This window comes from Falco peregrinus, chromosome 8 (genome assembly GCF_023634155.1).
Source record: "Falco peregrinus isolate bFalPer1 chromosome 8, bFalPer1.pri, whole genome shotgun sequence".
NCBI classification, from domain to species: Eukaryota; Metazoa; Chordata; class Aves; order Falconiformes; family Falconidae; genus Falco; species Falco peregrinus.
In genome coordinates this window covers 59526458-59543823 of record NC_073728.1, presented here as the reverse complement: position 1 = coordinate 59543823, position 17366 = coordinate 59526458, and the positions used below count along the sequence as shown (strand labels likewise).

The 17366-nt window shown below is 52.8% G+C and overlaps 1 protein-coding gene across 2 annotated transcripts in view; it reads right to left on the bottom strand.

The window, feature by feature from the left end:
* Window positions 1-17366, bottom strand: part of FLT4 (fms related receptor tyrosine kinase 4) — a 59788-nt gene that overhangs the window by 24405 nt on the left and 18017 nt on the right. For both annotated transcript variants that reach the window (XM_055813212.1, XM_055813213.1), the window contains exons 2-7: window positions 13462-13558; window positions 7073-7347; window positions 2746-2858; window positions 1682-1844; window positions 1298-1437; window positions 432-600 (exon numbers count right to left, since the gene is read on the bottom strand). In XM_055813212.1, coding sequence (XP_055669187.1) covers window positions 432-600; window positions 1298-1437; window positions 1682-1844; window positions 2746-2858; window positions 7073-7347; window positions 13462-13558 — 957 coding nt within the window. The remainder of the gene's footprint in view (window positions 1-431; window positions 601-1297; window positions 1438-1681; window positions 1845-2745; window positions 2859-7072; window positions 7348-13461; window positions 13559-17366) is intronic.

Genomic DNA, 17366 nt, shown 5'->3' with positions numbered 1-17366 from the left:
CGCAGGCAGGCTGCGCTGCCCCGTGACTTTCGGCTGCCACGAGACAGCCGCCCAGTGCTGATGGTGCCTCGTGCACCTGCTTGTGCCTTCCAGGCCAGCCAAGCCACAGGGGCACTGCATCTGCCGCAGGGCCATGAGACGTGTGTCCTGCCATCCCACTGGCACTTGGGCCAATTTGGTGTTTGCATCTCTCTCTCTCTCTCATCATCTTGGCACTTTACTGAATGTGATCATGCTTCTAGTGTGGTGCTGGGGCACAGAAGAGCTGAGGGAATGGAGGAAGGTGGGGTCTCACTAAATCAGAGTGGGATGGAGGTGCAGGAGCCCCTCTGGTGAGCCTTGGGCCAAGCACTGCCTAAGCAGTCTGGGGATTGCTCTGCTTGCAGCTCGGCTCTGGCTGCGGCTCTGCAAGGGAGTGGAAGGTGCCGTACCGTGCACAATGACATCAGTGCTCTCCTCCAACATCTGGGCGCCGTTGGTGGCAGTGCATGTGTACTTGCCCAGGTCCTGCTGGCTGACATTGTGGAGGGTCAGGATACTGGAGAGCTCTGTGCGTGTCTGCAGTGACCGGCGCTCGGGCTCCATCACTGCCCGCTGTGTCTGTGGGAAAGGACAGAGAGAGGGGGATGAGAGACATCAGTGGGATGAGGCTGTGCAGACGGGCTCCTCATGCCTCTGCTTCTTGCTGCCCAGCGATTGCCTTTCCCTGGACAGGCATCTCCACCACTGACTGCCGTCCTCAGGGATGGTAAGGCAACAAGCCCTATGTGACTGACTGCCTGAGGCTGGGGTCAGAATTTAGCACATGTTTAGCTCTGGTCTACAGGCCGGTAACCAGGCTGGGAGCCTAGGGGTAAGTGAACAGTGATGCCCTCAGGGGACTCCCCTGTCTCACTTTTCACAAGAGCCAGAGGCTACAACAAGGAGAAGACACAGCAGGGAAGGGACCTCCTCACAGGCTCTCCATAACCAGGGCTGTGTGACTAGAATAGCTCCTTTGAAGCCTGTGATGTTTGCGCTGGTGGAAATGAAGCCACTGTTTGCCCAGGAATGCTCCAGAGCAATAACACCTTGGCAAGGAGGGTACTTTCTGCCAGGAAGAGGGGTCTTCCCTCTGTCTGCCTTCTGCCGTGGGACAGAAAAATGGGAAGCACTCTGACCAAGACGTCCAGGGCACAGCTTGGTTAAGATCATGAAGGCCCTGCCAACGATGTGAAGAGGAACAATGAGGGGGCAGGAGGGGACGACTCAGAGGGAAGTGGTTCAGTGCGCAGGGAGCCGCGCTGTTTGCCGGTACCTGTTTGCCAGGATAAGTCCACTGGAAGCGGACGCCAGAGTTGAACTCAGCCCACACTGTGCAGTTCAAGACCAGCTTCTCTCCCACTAGTAGCTCCATGGCTTTCTTGGGATACAGCTGGATGTCATACAACTCACTCCCTGATGCGGAAGAGGCAATGAAAAGACATTTCTGATCTATTAACAATTTGACTTCAACTATGCAGTTACAGGAAGCTTGGGTATGACCTCCTTCTGCTTGGTGTATCTCTGGCACGCGGTAGAAGAGATATAAGCACCGTGCAGAGTCTATGTAACTAGAAAGCACCATAACAACCCCATGAGCCACACTGACGGACTTCAGAGTCATCCAGGCTGCCCTACCTGCACCTTCCCAAATATTCACCTGTTATATGGATGATGAAGAAATTGGATCTGAAGACCTTCTTGTCGATGACAGTCTCACACTGGACAAACAAGCAGTCCCTGATCAAGTGTGTGGGTACCTGCACCCCCTTCTTGTTGTCCCAGAAAGTGCTTTTCCCATCAATGTGGATGAGGGGATTTTGCTGGAAAAATCAACATTTTGCCAACTGAAATAAGAGGGTGACAGCATTCCCACCCCACCCCTTCCAGGCTTTATGCTAGCTAACACATCCCTTTTGTGGGAAGAAGATGCAGCATCATGCTCTGCTGGCCTCCTGCCCTCTCCCCCCAAGGGTTTGTCATCTAGGAATGGTGGCCTCCCCTACACCCCTAGCAGCCGTATCCTGCACCATGAGCCTCTCCGTCTGCAGAGTGGGCCAGAGACTTCCAGGAATGGAAACTTCTAGTGATAGTTAAGGAAACTGATGCTGATATCCCAAACATCAGCCCCACTGGGATGAGTGCTGACCTTGGGTAGTGTCCTTCCCGGGCAAGGGAAAGGCCCCTGGACCCCAGAGTGTCCCTGGAGGCCTTTGTACAATGGTAACACTCATCCTGGAAGGATGTATTTGCATTGTAAAAAAAAAAAAAAAAAAAAAAAAAAAAAGAGAGAGAGAAAAAAAAAAAAAGACACAAGCAAACTGATAACAGAGCTGTTTTTAGTCATCAGCCCCAGGACTGCAGCCTCCTCCCTTGTGGGGATGCTGACCACCTAGAGGGTTTGTAGATCACAGAGACCAGAGAAAACAGGGGATGCTGTAGGGAAATGGGATTAAAACAAAGTCTGGTTTTGTTTCATAGAATTCCACGGAAGAGAAGCAAGGTTGGCAGGAAACCCGTGAGGTCTGCCCAAGGGAACTGGCCAGCACAGCTTCAACCAGCAAATAAAATGAGGAAGCCAGTGGCTTGTACTTTCCATGGAAAATGTATCCCTTGCATTTCCCATTCCTGGCAGTGCCTGTTCTGCTTCCACTGAGGCAATTACAAATGCAGAACAAATGCAATACATCTTGGTCCAGAGTCTCCCGCTGGCCGAGCTCTCACCGAGGTCAGCGTGACGTTAAGATCTGGGATGGACACGAGGCACGGTACCCAAGTGTTCTCCTTCTTGCTGATGAGGAGGGTCTCCGGCTTATTGATAAATGGCTGTTCAAAATCTGAAGAAGAGATATAAGGAGAAGAACAACTAAACAGGCAAGAAAAGAACTGGGAAGGGAGACCAACCAGAAGAAAAGGAGGCTTTCTGGCTTTCTTTAGCACAGCATGAGCTTGCCAGAGGGAGTTGTCACAATGTGTGACAGTCAGAGGAGGCACCTGGAGCTTGGGAATGCAAAGGGAGCAGCTAAGGTTAGCGCCTAGGCCAGCCAGCTACTCCACACCAAACACTGTACTGATGGAGCGGCACTTGTGTGACATTTGGGTAGTGCTGGAAATTGCCTCCCTTTCCTGGCCCCCTCAAGGTCTCTGCTTGGGTTTGACCCTTCGTGAAACCAGCAGGTCTTGTCCTAGGCTCAGTGCCTGCCCAGCTGGTGACTGTGCGTGGCCCCACAGCAGGGATGGTGCAGGGCTGTGCCGCCCTGCTGCAGCGGCAGGCAGCTCGACCTTCCAGGGTGAGGAAGTGATCCGCAGCAGAATGGTATGCAGATGTCATCCTGCAGCCATCCCAACCGGCAGATAAACAGATGAGCTGAGCTTTCCAGGGCTGCCACCCCATCGCCTCCTAACTGCTGCAAGCACAAATATTGACAGGAAGAACAAAACCACCCAAAATTAATCAGTGAAATGACTTAGCAAGGCCAGGGACGTTACGCTAAACTCTATGTGGAGGTAGCACCAAGAACCAGAGCGTCTGCAGAAGGGGCTGCCCCATCCTGCTCAGCGTGTCGCCTGTGTGAAATGAGAAAAGCTCAAGCAAGGCTCCACGGTGGAAAGGGTTGGTGGCAGCATATAAAGCAGGTGTGTTGTGGCCCTGACCCATCATTCTAGGCACCATCCAGACACAGAGTGCAAAGACCTACCTGATCCCAAAGAGATGGCAAGCTAACAGGGCAGCACAGACCCCGTTCCTGGCTCTTTTTCAGATACACTGAAAGAACTGGTGAGACCAGGATGCAATTACGCTTGTATCCCAAGCCATGGCTGGGCAGAGGGTAAGAAATGTGTGGTTTATCTTGCAGTGCCTCATGCCAGCTGCACCTACTCACCTGCCTGCTTGGCAGCACTTTTGGTTTGAGGGATTTTCTACTCTTTGGCCTCTCCCAAACAGGGCATAGAATCAGCACCCACCCAGGCTGACTAAATGTGAGCAAGATAAAATTGGAAGAGACAAAGAATTGCGAGGCTTCTTGGTGTCCTCTGTCAGTGCCTCACTGATAGATATTTCTTCTGTAGTACCAGCCCCTGCCTGCCATTACCACAGGGACACATGCCTCACAGGATGCTCTGAATAGAGACTGGTCCCTAGTGTCTCCAGTGCCTGGTGGTGCCAGTGTCTTTCCTCTCTAAGAGTCGTGTCTCTGGAAACGTCCACCCAGCATGTGGTCATGATCAGTTCTGTTCATGGAAATTGTCCCCTGCAGGAAGCAGGCTCTATAAGGAGGTGGTGGGTCCCCAGCTGGGAGATGTGGGGCTGCCCCTGGGATCTGCTAGGAGAGATTTTATGGCTTCTGGTATGCTGGAATCAGACCAAATGGTCCCAGTGACCTTAAAAGTTACTCTTTATTCACCTGGATTGCAGCTAAACCATTGATTTTAAGAGACTGTAGCATGAGGACATCTGTTTTTCCGCCCTGAGACTCCTTCCCTCTACTATCCAAGCCCTGAAGCTGCCTGTCTAAAATGACAAGTGGATTTAGTAATGATCCCCATTTGGGCATTCTGGCTGTTCAGATCACGTTGGGGCCAACTCAACCCAATGCAGTGTTCCCACTGTTAAGTGCACAAGGGAATTCCTTTAATTTTTGATCTGTAAAGCTGTTGCTTCAGTGATAGTCACGCTGCAAAGACCTACTCAAGGTGAAGCACTTTTTTCTACAGCTTAGGTTAAACAAGCCATACACAGGAAACACATTGGTCAGCTCTTACGAAAATACAGATTGCCCAGAGAATTCTTATCTTTGTTTCCTGGGGTTTTGCGCTGCCACCGGATTGCTGTCTTCTGAAATCACAGATTTGATTCCAAGTGTGAACACGTTCCTCATTCCTCTCCTGAGCCCTGGGCACGTGAGAGGAGAAGGTGCACAACTGCCAGAGATGAGAGACTGTGAGGTCCCCTCCGAGCTCAGATGGCAGCCAAGAACTGATTTACTGGGCTGGTCCTGCTGCCAATGAGCTTGTGATTCATGCACTAACTCCCCTCTCTGACCACATCACATATTTTCAATAAGGCTGTCTTAATGGGTCGGATGGGAATAATTTAGCATCTTCTTCATTAATATATGCTAAGCTTTATGAGATGGGGGCTGTACATATCCTATTCTACCCTGATGAGGCATTCCGTATGTTTACAGTGCTATCTGTATCTGTAATATAATACACACCTAACCAGACACATGGGAAATGAGACATATGCACGGAGAGTTCATTTGAGAACTGAGCTGCAGGTAAAATACAGAAGAACCCATTTTTCCAGCCAAGCACAGATATTTTGTTCCTGGCAGTTCCACCAAGCTCTTAACATGAGAAATGAGGTTGATGGATAAACCTGTGGTCCGATCATGCCGTCTCCAAACATCCCCAACACTTACATCAGCCCTTACAAGCTCTCCAGGGACAGTTTCACATTGCAGCCCAGTTCAGCAGGAACAGGCAGAGCTTTATCTGGATGTTCTGCAATGGCTACAGTTACCGTATGCCTGGGTTTTCTTGACATGTCCCTTCTCCTGCCTGAAAGCCTGTCCTGTCTGGAAAGGCGGATTCTGAGGTTTCCTGGATGCTTGATAGCCGTAACAGGGCACAGCCTGACTGGAATGAGTATGAACATGTGCTGCATAGCCATGTGCACAGCAACACTGTGAGGTGTTGGCTGGATCTGTTGCACACACACTGTCCACGGGCAGTGAGTCCCATGGGCCCTGACAGCGTGGGATTTATTGCCCCTAAGCTACACCGCACGTGCACACTTGCTGCTCTCTGGTAAACAGGAGAGCCATTACTGAGCTGCAGATGAGGCTGGAGGTGAGAGAAGGTGGACAAGGGGTCAAAGTGGCATTTGCTGGATAACAAAGAAAATCACTCTTGTAAAAGCACTCTCTGCATGTAAGCTTGTACGGTTGTACTTATTTTCAGCTCGTGTAAAAAGCTCTCTGCCTCCATCCTGATACAACGCACTAGAGTGTCTGAACACCCCAGTCCAACTCACAGATGTCGCCTCACAACAGCTCTGGGATCCAGGGAAGCTCTTTCCTGTTTTAGGATGGGAGCAGAGCCTACAGCAAGAGGAAATTGCCCAAACAGACCTCAATGCCTCTCCAGCAGCTGCCCAGCTTTTCTGATTTGCCCCTGCATTTTTCTCTGCATAGTTGCAGAGGCAAATTTGGCTTTGCTCTGGGACTTCTGAAAAATGCATCTTGTGTGTCATGACCTGCCTGGCTCGTGACAACTGCACCAACTAATAAATGGGGGTGGAAAGAGAAATAGTTCGGCCAACTGTTTCCAGGGGACAGTGCTCATTTATCTTGCTGAAGTGTGCTGTGAGCAGTGGGGGAGACTGCGGAGGAGGAGCCCCTGGGGCATGGAGAAGCTGAATATTGGCCTCGAAGCCACTTGCTGAGCTGAAGTTCCAGCTCCAAGCCCAGTGGCGAGCCCTCCTCCTCCAAAACACATCTCATAACCCTGCCTGTGCGGGGAGTCCCTGTGCAGTGCAGAGAGGAACATCTGGGTCTGCCACTGTGGAGTTGCTCCAGGGCCATCAAGCCTGGGGACAGGAGGAGGTTGCACATGGTGGGTTTGTACCACTCCCCTCCCTGTCTCAGTCTCAGCTTTAAGGTACATTATCATCCCTAGCCTAGCCGCTAGCATCCCAGAGAGCCCCCAGCTGCCCAGTAGCTAACTCTTGTTCTTTTTTTAGCGCTGAAGCATCTCTGAGGCCTGGCTCTCACTCCTTAAATTCCTGCATTCCAGCCCGGCTGGAGCGATGCCCCCGGGCCGGGACGTAATTGAATCCCAGGCGCTGCCGCCATGGACGGATATTGGTTCCCTGGAAGTGCAGGGAGACAGCATTTGGCCCCTTCCCCGAGCCTGCAGCAGCCAGGCTCTGCCCTGGGGGGCTGGGGGGCATGTTGGGCTTTTTAATCTTTCCGGTATTATGCTGGTGCATAGGCTGCCTTGATCTCCCCCAGCCTGAAGGTGCACACCGCCACGTGGCTCTTACCTCTCACAAACACATAGGTGCTGACTGCTGTGGTGCCGTCGATCTTGGCATCAATGTACTTGTAGTAGCAGCGGTAGTAACCCGTGTCGTTTGCCTGGGTCTCCGTCAGCACCAGGACTTTGCAGTATGGCTTCGTGCTGGTCCCCTCGCAGTCTTCTTCTTGGATCGCCCGGCCGCTGCTGGGGGCTGCTGAGGCCACCAACTCGGTTTCCTTCTCCTTCCCAGCAGGGTCCACCTTGCCCCCGGGCCACGACCACTCCAACGGGTGCTGGCCTCTAGACAGGGGCAAAGAGGACAGTTAGCTTTGGGCCGAGCAAGGGTGAACGTGGTGGGGATTTAACTGCCCTGTGTGACTGCACACATCTGCACATGGCCCTGCCAGCCATGTGCAGGGACAGCATGGAGGAACAGCCATCCTCCAAGGAGAAAAACAGGCACAGGGAAACAGCAAGCAGCTTCACTAATTGCTGGGCAAGCAGAGGCTTGTCCCCTTCCCCAGGCCACCTGTCAGGCCATGCTAAGTTGTAAGGTATCAGCCCACTCACAAACGGGTCTCCCTCTCCCATGATTTTGTCCTACTGGTATTGATGCCAGGACAAGGAGCCACATAGGACCGTGAGGGCAAGGCTCCATCTATTCTCTATTCCATCACATCATTAAAAGGGGTCCAGAGCTATTTAGAAAACACATGGACATGATGAGTTCCCTTGGCTCACTGTAACTGCTGGCTGGGGCTCGTAGTGTGATGAATGGAGTGGGAAGCAGAATGAGGGAAGGAGAGCAGATTGGAAAGAAAATAAGAAAGAGAAAAGCAGGAGGGAGTCAGGGATAAAAGACAGCAAGGAGAAAACAAGGGGATGCTCAGCTGATCGCCTTCTGTCCCGCAGGCAGCTGTTTCCTTCCCTGCTGCTGTGGGAGGGGGTTCCCTTGCTCTGCACAGCACCCTGCAGCCCCTTCAACCCCCGCGGCATGCTCCTCTGGCTGGCCTGGGGCTGCTGCCCCTTCCCACCACTACAGACACCTCTCTGAAGGCACGACCACAGAGCCTGTTCACCAGCAGCCCAAAGACAAATGGAAAAGGCCACGAACTGCAAGAAACCCCCAGACAAAGCGTGCACATGTGTATTTATATATAGCCAAGGATCTCCAGAGCAGGAGGCTTGCATATGCACATGTACACACACACACACCATAGCTTGCTGTAACCGTGCTTGTTTACTACAAACAAAACAAGCTTTTATTCCATGCTGGAAGTTTCCTTCTGTGAAATCAGAGCCCCTTTCAGAGGAAGTCCCAGTCCCCACTTGAAAGTTTGCCAGTGTAGCTGAAAGTCACTTAAGAATGTGCAAATAAAAAAAAAAAAAGAAATAGGAAAAAAGAAGACATCACAAGAGACAGCTGTGGGGGTAAAAATGGCCTTTTGTCAGCACCGTTTGCTCTATTAGGGGAAACGGGGTTCATCTATTATGCAAGTTGGGAATAGGCGTGTTGGCACATGCAGCTCCTCTGCCAGGACAGCTCCGCAGGCTGATGCTTTTAAGTGCAGCCAGACCGTGACTGTCACCAATAGCTGGATACAGACAGCAAGGGACAGCAAGGAGGAAGCGAGATAAGGTGCCATCGGAGGGCACAATGGCTCAGACGCAATGAGGACAGGATTTCTGTCCAAGTGTGGGGGAAAGACCTGCTCCTTTGTGTTTGTTTTCAGCAGCTGATTTATCATCCTGCAGACTGCTCTCTTCCAGCTCCTGCTGCCTAGCTCGCTACAAATGAGTTCAGAGACAGTGTGCTGCGCTCTCCTCGTGTCACCAGGCACAAGGGTTTGGAGGCAGTGGCAAGCCCTTGAGGACAGCCACACAGTCCCTCTGACCCAGCTCAAACCTCTGCATTCACTAAAGATGCCATCAGTGCCTGAGGCAGGACTGGAAGTACAGCTCCACAGGCTTGAGTCCATGATTCACAGGCAGGCTTTTCCAAAGTATCAGTCTCACAAACACTTCAATAAAAATAACACTTGAATTTTGAGTTTTTCCCATCCTGTGCATGCACAGTGAAAATAATAGTAAATCTGATCACCAAACAAGAAACAGTGGCGCCTGCCATGCCCATTGCTACTGCGCCCATGGCCCCCCTGCACTGGGTGCAGACCGTGAGGCTGGCCCCACTCTCAACCCACAGCCAAGAGCTTCAGACCCCAACTGTGCAAAGGAGCCCCAAAGCCCCTTGCGTTTGCTCAGGCATTTTTGGCACTCCATGTGGAGCAGGGTAATTGTACAAGTCTCCAGTGTTTCCGCTTTCTATTTGTTTACCCACTGGGATTTTCACACATTATCAGATGCACTTGTTTTATTAACCAACAAGGCTAGCAGTAGCTGAGTGACACGTATTTATATAAACACGGATGGGCCAGTATAAACAGACCTGCCTGCGGGCAGCTCTAAACTAAGGCATTCCTTGCATCATGTGCTGCTGACCAGATTCAGTGGGGACACAAGGTGTAGGCATTAGTGTGAGTCCAAGTTAGCATCACTGGTGTGTTAAGAGGACCAGAAGAAGGAAGGGATGAGGGCAAGCCAGGGTCACTTGCATTTATTTCTGAATCTACCATCTGCATTTGGGGGAAGGTCCAGGCAGCAGTTTTGCATGGTTCCCTCCCTCCTATCTGCCACCTCTGAGTATTTGTTCCCAAGTTGTTTTCTTTCAGTTTTGTGATAATGTGCCTCTGGGCAATGAAGCCTGCTGATGCCAGCTGGAAACAGATGTACTGTAGGCTTCTCCACAGCTGTTTTCCTAAATCTTTTCAGGACGGATGCTCTTCAAGGGAGATGTTGCAATTGGCACCACGTTTCTTCAATCCTCTTTGAAGCTCCCAAGTGTGGTGTGATGGGCAAAGCTGGCTGTGGCTTTGTGGCTCAGCTGGGATAAGACAAATCCCCACTCAGCACCACAGAGGATGTTCACAGCAGTCACACACGTGTAGGAAAGAGCAGCAGGTGTTGTATATCCCCAGACTGCTCCAGAGCAGTTGTGGTGGGGCATTGCCTCACCCTCGACTCCTTCAGACCTGCCACCGCACTCATTTTCATCCACAGGAGCCAAGAGGGCTCCAGGGTCAAATACTTCCTCTCTGCCAGAGTGGGGTTTATGCATCTGCAAGCCAGATCTGTTAACACTGGGCAGCAAAGGACAACCTTGCCCTTCTTTTTCTAAATACCATGGCTGGGTGACCTTCCCTCTCCACCTGAGCACCCGCCACCTGTAGGATGGGACAGGATGGGATGGGATGGAGCGGGGCTGGCACAGCCAGGACCAAGTTGATCCCTCTGGAAGTTTCTGCTGTTGTGCAGCTGGCTCCTGTGGGCTCTGCTCCAATATTCATGAGCTGGAACAGCACAAGCTCTCCGCTTCCCCCAGCGCAGGCTGCCGAGGGCATGAATACAGAGATTCACAATATTCTTTCCTTCCTTCTCAGGATGGGACCTAATAAAAGATGCACTGTCCATGTGGGCATCAGCCCCTTTGCCCTGCTCTGCCACATGCTTAGATCGAAATATCATTGGGGGCCTCAGCCAGCCCTGGCACGATCTGTATTTTAGGGGATGCTCCTGCATTGGTCCCCTGCTCTGACTGGACCTCTCAAGGGTGCGTTGTACTGGGTGACAAGGGAACATGCCTTGATGTGATGCCATCTGCAAAAGCAGAGCCCCAGCATCTGGTGGCTCCTTGTGGGTGTGCTGTGTCTTTGGGTCTCTGTTAAGCATGTCCAGCTCCAGAGGCATCACTTGTCACATGGCCTGGCATGGACTCTGGTCACCAGTGAGGCTAGGCGGGCTGTGGAGCAGAAGCATGCAGAGCTGTGGGTGTGTGAGTTCCAGGCTGCTGCAAGGGAGCCTGAGAGCGCAGTTGGCTGCGGGACTCTCACGCTCGGTGGGTGAAACTTGAAAGGTCTTCAGGGAGTCTCACATGGCGGGCTTTGAGCTCAGCTTTCTGCCTGCAGCACTGCTTCAAGCAGGCCTGTACTCCTGGCTTCCAGGGCAGCTCGAAGAGCAGCCAGAGGACATTGTTCTCAAGGGAAGACCAGGGTCAAATTGAAGTCACCTCCAACAAGATGCTCAGCAGGAAATCCCTGGATCCTGGATCTGATTTCGTGTTTGTCTCTGCCCTACCCTGCCCCACCATCCTCTCCTTTGCCTGTTCTCTTGGTGGTCTGCATGTTTTTCCCTTCAGCTCCCATTAAAACAAGCCAGGTCTTCCCAGTGTGGGCCATGGTCCAGAGAAGAGGTTGGAGAAGCAGCTGAGCGTAATTAGATATCCAGGGACCAGGAAAGATTTACTTTTCATTCAAATGAAGTATTAGTGTCCAACAGTCAAAATCCTCTCCTCAAGACACTAGACAAACACAGGCTTGAGAGCTCAGAGGGAGAAGGAGAATCCCTGAGCCACACAGGAGATGCTGAGACCTATCTACCTGCAGATGGTGCAAAGGACACTTGTACGACCCCTGAGGAGCACATCTGGGACAGCAGGATGCAGAGGTGGGGGGCAACCTGGGAGCAACATGGGCGGAGGGTTCATAGGTTTTAGTACTCTTTGCGGATGGCCCCGCTGCTCTTCGGCTGGGCAGCTCAGTCCTGCACAGCACCCAGGAGCCAGCGGTAGGGATCTTCCTTGTCTCAGCTGTGTCCACACCAGCACGCTGTCTGGATGCCGCCTAGTGAGACTGAGAGACGAGCCTTGGCACTGCAGCAGGAGACAGGGAGCTTGGTGCCTCTCGGGAAGACTCGGTAGCTTGTGCTATGCTTCCTGCAAGGACTTCCAGCGCAGACTTTTCCCACTTCATGTGATTTTCGTTCATATTAATCTATACCTAACAAGCACACAAGGAAAGGCCAATCTCGGCTGCAGCGCAGGAGGGTTACCCCAAAAGAAAGGCTTCCCGCTTTATGGTGCTAGGTAGGTACGTTCATGCGTGACTGCAGAAGACACTGTTTAACCACACCTCTAACTCCAGTACGTCCCTTAGCCTTGGTTCAATCTGCAAGCAACACAGTCTCGAAACCGCTTTCTGTGTCCCTCCCTGGGCCGCTGCTGAGAAAGGGTCTGGCCTGATTATAAGCTTATTCAGAATAATTGCACTGAATGCCCCCTCTTCTGAGGTTTTACAGAGTGTCAGTTCCCACATCCCTCTGTGGAGTGAACTACTGTGGCAGAGCACTGGAGTCCCCAGACTCCCTCCTCTTCCACAGTCCTCCAGCTCACACACTTGCCAAACCTAGCACACACCATGGCTCCTCAGGTCACCGTATGGACAAGCCCACAACCACTTAGCTTCCCAGACTGAGTGAAATCAGTGCAGTACTGCTATCAACAGCCTTTCCGCTGTCCCTCTCCCCTGGCTATGAACCGATTCACAAAGTAAAAGCAATGCCATCTGTTCCTGGAAAAGTTAAATATGTTTGTGACAAGACATGAACACAATGCCAGCCAAGTGTTTGCAGTAATTGCTCCATGGTTATATATAACACTGAGGAACACCCATCTGAGGCCCACGCTGAATTTATACCCCCATCGGGCCCTAGCACTCGGATCCCAAGCGTGGATCTGCTTTCAGCTGCTAAAGGGAAACTCCAGCTTTGTCAGGAAAATTAACCTTCAGTCAATTCTCCCACTTGGTTTTTGGTGGGTTTTTGGGTTTTTTTGTCTTTCCAAGACGGGGGGTGGTGCTGAAAACATGTAGAGCCAACTGTCCCAGCACAGGATAAATCGGTTCAGGGACATCACCTCCTCAGAGCCACAGTCTCCAAAACAACCAGAGATTCTCCAGCTCCTCTCACAGAATTATTCACCTGGCCTGGCCGGGGCTTCTCTTCACTGCCACGTGCACGTGACAGAGCATTAAATCCCAGCTTCCTAGAAAAGCTGGAAGCCTCTGACAGCCACCACTAAATGCAGCCTTGCCTTCTCCCATGGGTATTTTTCAGTGTCCCCCCAAAATGACCCACCAGATTTATAAACCAGAACTACAACCCTAGCAGCCACTGATGAGGTGAGAATAAGCAGCATCAAAGTAAAGACAAGGAGAGTCAGGAAGGCCAGTTTCCCTAAAAAGCTTACAAGGAAGCTATCAGATCACATAAATGTTTCTCTACCTTATGCCTGTAAGACTACAGCAGAGGTTATCACCATCTCCTCTGAGACGTCTTCAGCTTCTTTCTCAATTAGTTAATTAGATGAATTCACACTCGGTGAACATGGAAGATTTCTAGTCAGCTGTGCTGATCTGCAGGTGTACTGCAGCCAAGGTATCCCTGGTGGGCTCTCCTTGCCTGGTCCTCCAACACTGGCCAGGTAAAGTGGTCTAGGCAGAGCCATGCTCGCTTGTGCCTTACCTGCAGGTGATGGTCAGTGTATCCTTGGCGTTGATGATGTGTTCCTCCTCGGTGATGCTAAGAGTAGGGGGAGTCATAGAATAGCTGCTCACCAGATCTGTGGAGAGAGGGGAGAGAAGGGATGATGCAAACATCTGCTAGCCTGGACCCACCGCTGTGGGCAGCAGCTAGCTTGGTATCAGGAGCCCAGAGAGGGGCAAAGCCTCTTGAAGGAAACATCTCGTAGGAGTCTGCTCCTACAAGATAGTTTAATGCTGGCTCATTGGGACACAAGTGGCTCTTTTGCAGCCCTCCTGGCTACAGCAAGCAGCTCTTCAGTGACAGCTCTTGGGCCAGGGCCAGACAGCCCCTGGGCTCACACAGATGAGAGCCAGAAAAAGATTGGAAGACCAGAAATCAGAGAATCCAGGTGTGGCCATTCCTCACCAGGTGACTGAGATTGAGCTCGCTTGGACTAGGGCTCTGAAATTATCTTATCTGTAATTGGAGGGAGTCTGCCAAGAGATTTTTCTGTACACACATCATTTTCTGTAATCACAGGGACAAATCAGGGGTGCCCAGATACCACAAATGAAAAACTCTTGCATTTGTATGGAGGTGCTCTCAGGAGCCAGCAGGCATCCACTGAATCCTTCTGCCAGGCACTCTCAGGTGCAGGCAGTCACTCGAACAGGACCAAACCTTTGGGGGTTACAGCGGCCCCCTTCCCTGCACCACAGACAAACAGGCATTCCAGGACTGAAATTATCCAGGCTCAAGGACGGGCAGTTAAACATTATCACACACATTTTCCAGCTTTTGTCTGGGAGAGTCCCAGTTCTGATGTGCTTGTATCTCCGGCATGCCAGACACGCACCCTAAGCGAGCTCCTCATGGACAAAACATCTTGAAGTACCGGTTACCCTCAGAGACGGACCCCTTGTTTTTCATTAGCACAGTGTTGCTGACTGTCATTACTCCATGATCTTTATCTTAAAACTCCAGCTTCTGGAGATGTGAGATAATTCAAAAGAAAAGTCTCGGTGACTGCAAAAACAAGCAAGCCAACTAACCAGAAATAGAAGGGGGGAAAAAAAAAAAAAAAGGTTGCGAAATGTGAAGCTGTGACTCAGGTAGATGCTAAATGCTGAGGAAGAAAGGAATGCAAAAATATGTTGCTAGCTTGATTTCCTACAGAAACATGAGGGTTTTGCAACTGCATTCTGTGTGTGTCTCTTTCCTTCCCTCACAGCGTGCCAGCGCATGTATCAGGGCGCCTGGCAGAGGGGGAGAGCTCTCAAGGACATGGTGTTTCCATAGGTTTTGCAAGCAGCAGGAATGCTGTAGGATGCTTCTCCTCCAAAACTGTGTCCTAAGGGCCTTGGAAGCCCTGCGGTAGAGCCATGTGGTGAAAAGCCACCAGCCCCTCTGACACGAGGCCTCCGAGGCAGCATGAGGAGCCAGGCCCGTGGGGAGCCTGGGGTGCCCAGGGTCCACCGCCACCAGGAGAGGCTGCTGAGGGGGACACGGCAGTGGAGGGACGTGCTGAGCGGCACCGCCGGCATGGCCAGGCCAGGGCCGCCGGCCTTGTTCTCCCCGATTGTTCTCCACTTCCTTCCCGCCTGCGCACGGCTCCGAGCTGGTGTCCCCGTGGCTGCCCCCATGGCAACGGCAGGGCGCCCGCCATCTCCCCCACCATCTCCCGCCTCCTCTTCCCTTGCCCGCGTGAGGCAGCGTCAGCTCCGCCTGCGTGGGGGTCCCACTCCCCACGGCCCGTCCTACAGACACCTCTCTCAACCACAGCAGCAACCATCGCTTGTCATTCAACACGCGGGGCGGAGTGGTGTCACTATGGCCCCTGGGACTGGGCGGCACGAGGCCCCCGTGGAGGACACCCTGCCCCGTGCCTCCAACCTCTCCTTCCTTGAGGCCAGACACATCAGATGTCACACACAAAAATGCACCCCGGGGCTGTGAAAATAAATGATCGCATTTTTGGTAAAATCCCTTCAAACAAGGTTTATTAAAAAAAGGGGGTGGGGGGAAGGAATCTCTCCGCTAAGCTGCATTTCCTATTACTGCCGGACACACTTATCCCAGTACAAACACCGCACCCCAGATGGCCACGGCCAGCCAGCCCATCGCCTGGTAGGGGTGCCTGCCGCCCCCACGGTGCTCAGCCCGGAATGCCAAAGGTATGGCTTGCCGTGGCGCCGGCGGGGACAGCAGTCCCGCTCACACTGGCAGTACGCCGGGGCAGCGAGCGGAGAGCTAACCCCTAAACCCCTGGCGTGGCACCCCCCGGGGCTGGCTGCAGCAGGCACCGAAGGGGGTCTCAAAGCCGGAGTGGTCCCCCTTGCTTGAACCAGTGAACGAGTGGCCCAAGGTGGCAGGAGCCTCTCAGCCAGTGCTGTGTGCTGCATCTGCCCCTCTGCTGGGCTCGGGGGGAGCAGGACGGCTGCAGAAATAACCCCCTGCCTGCCTTCACGTGCTGCCCGGTGACCTGTTAGCAAATAGCAAACAACGACAGGGGGTGGAGGGGAAGAAAGGAAAAGTACGATCTGTGCAGGTTGAGGCTGTGGGATTCCTGCAGATGCATCCTGTCCGCGGCCCTTCGCGAGTACAACAGGAAAAGGAACCACTGCTCCCTCTGAAAGCACCGCGGCACGGGGCTGGGGACGCTCCCGCTGCCGGCAGCCAGCGCCCGGCCGGCTCTTGCAGCCGTCCAGCCTCCTCGCCAGAGCCGGATTGATGGCAACTTTAAGGACTCCCCACATCAGGCACGCTCTGCTGCTCACCCTGATGCCCCACACCAGGGCTAGCATCTTGGGATGCCAATGCCCACAGCCACCTGTGGCATCCAGGGCAGGCAAAGGGATGCACAGAGCCATTCCCAGCCTGAAAAAGCATCTTCAAGGCCAGCGGCTTTCCCCCCTCACAAATTCTCCATCCCTCTCTGTGCTTGCCAGACAGATCCACCCCATTGCTGCCCTTGCCCTTTCCCTCCTGTCCTGTGTCTCACTCTCCTCAGCACTGAACCTGGTGCTGGGTTTGGCCATTAAATCTCTGCTAACCGACATACAGATGGTTTGTGTCTCTGACAAATCACAGGGTGCGAGGGAGATGTCTCCAGAGCATGGAGCGTCTCCTCTCCTCTAAGTCTCTCCTTCTCCACCTCCAACCCCAGTGATGCTTTATCTCCTCAGCCCTCCGAGCAGATCCTGCTCTCTCATGCACACCAAATCGTGCCCTTGTACGGGGAGAGCATTAATGTAATTAAAAAGGCATGCGGCAGCCCCGGCGAGCTTTGTTGTTTCAAGATGGTTTCCGAGCAAGTTGGCAGCGGGATATTAAAATAAACAGAGGGGGATTGATGGGATGCGGTGAGAGGAAGCAGGATCCCACAGCCACTCACACCTTGTCTATTTTCAGAAAAGCGCGTTTCCCAGCGTTTTTTCTAGCCTTGATCTCTCAGCACGCGCTCTGAAAGGGGCCAGGCTGCACCGAGAGCCTTCTCCTTATTGTTGGCTGCTCCTTCATTTTCTCCAGCTCCCTCTGCCTCTTTCTGCACCCTGAAATCACTGCTGCTCTCAGCACAGCGGCAGGGCTTCCCACTGGGGTCTGGATCTCCCTGCCTGGTGGGGAAGTCACGCTCACCCTGGAAAGTGCTACCCACCCTAGGGCATCCTGCAGAGACTGAGCAGCCCGCAGGGCCCAGCCTTGTGCCTGACCTCATCCCTCCACCCTCGAGCGCGCTGCGGGAAAGCCTCGCGTGGGGCTGTTTTTCCCTTGCAATGGCTGCAGATGGCTAGATGACCGCAGAGCTGCATCTGTGCCAGAGCCAGTGCTGCTGCAGCAAGCGACGGCTTTGGGAACCTGTGCGAAGGCTGTGCGTGGGTGAAGGTACAGGCATAGCATGGCATGGC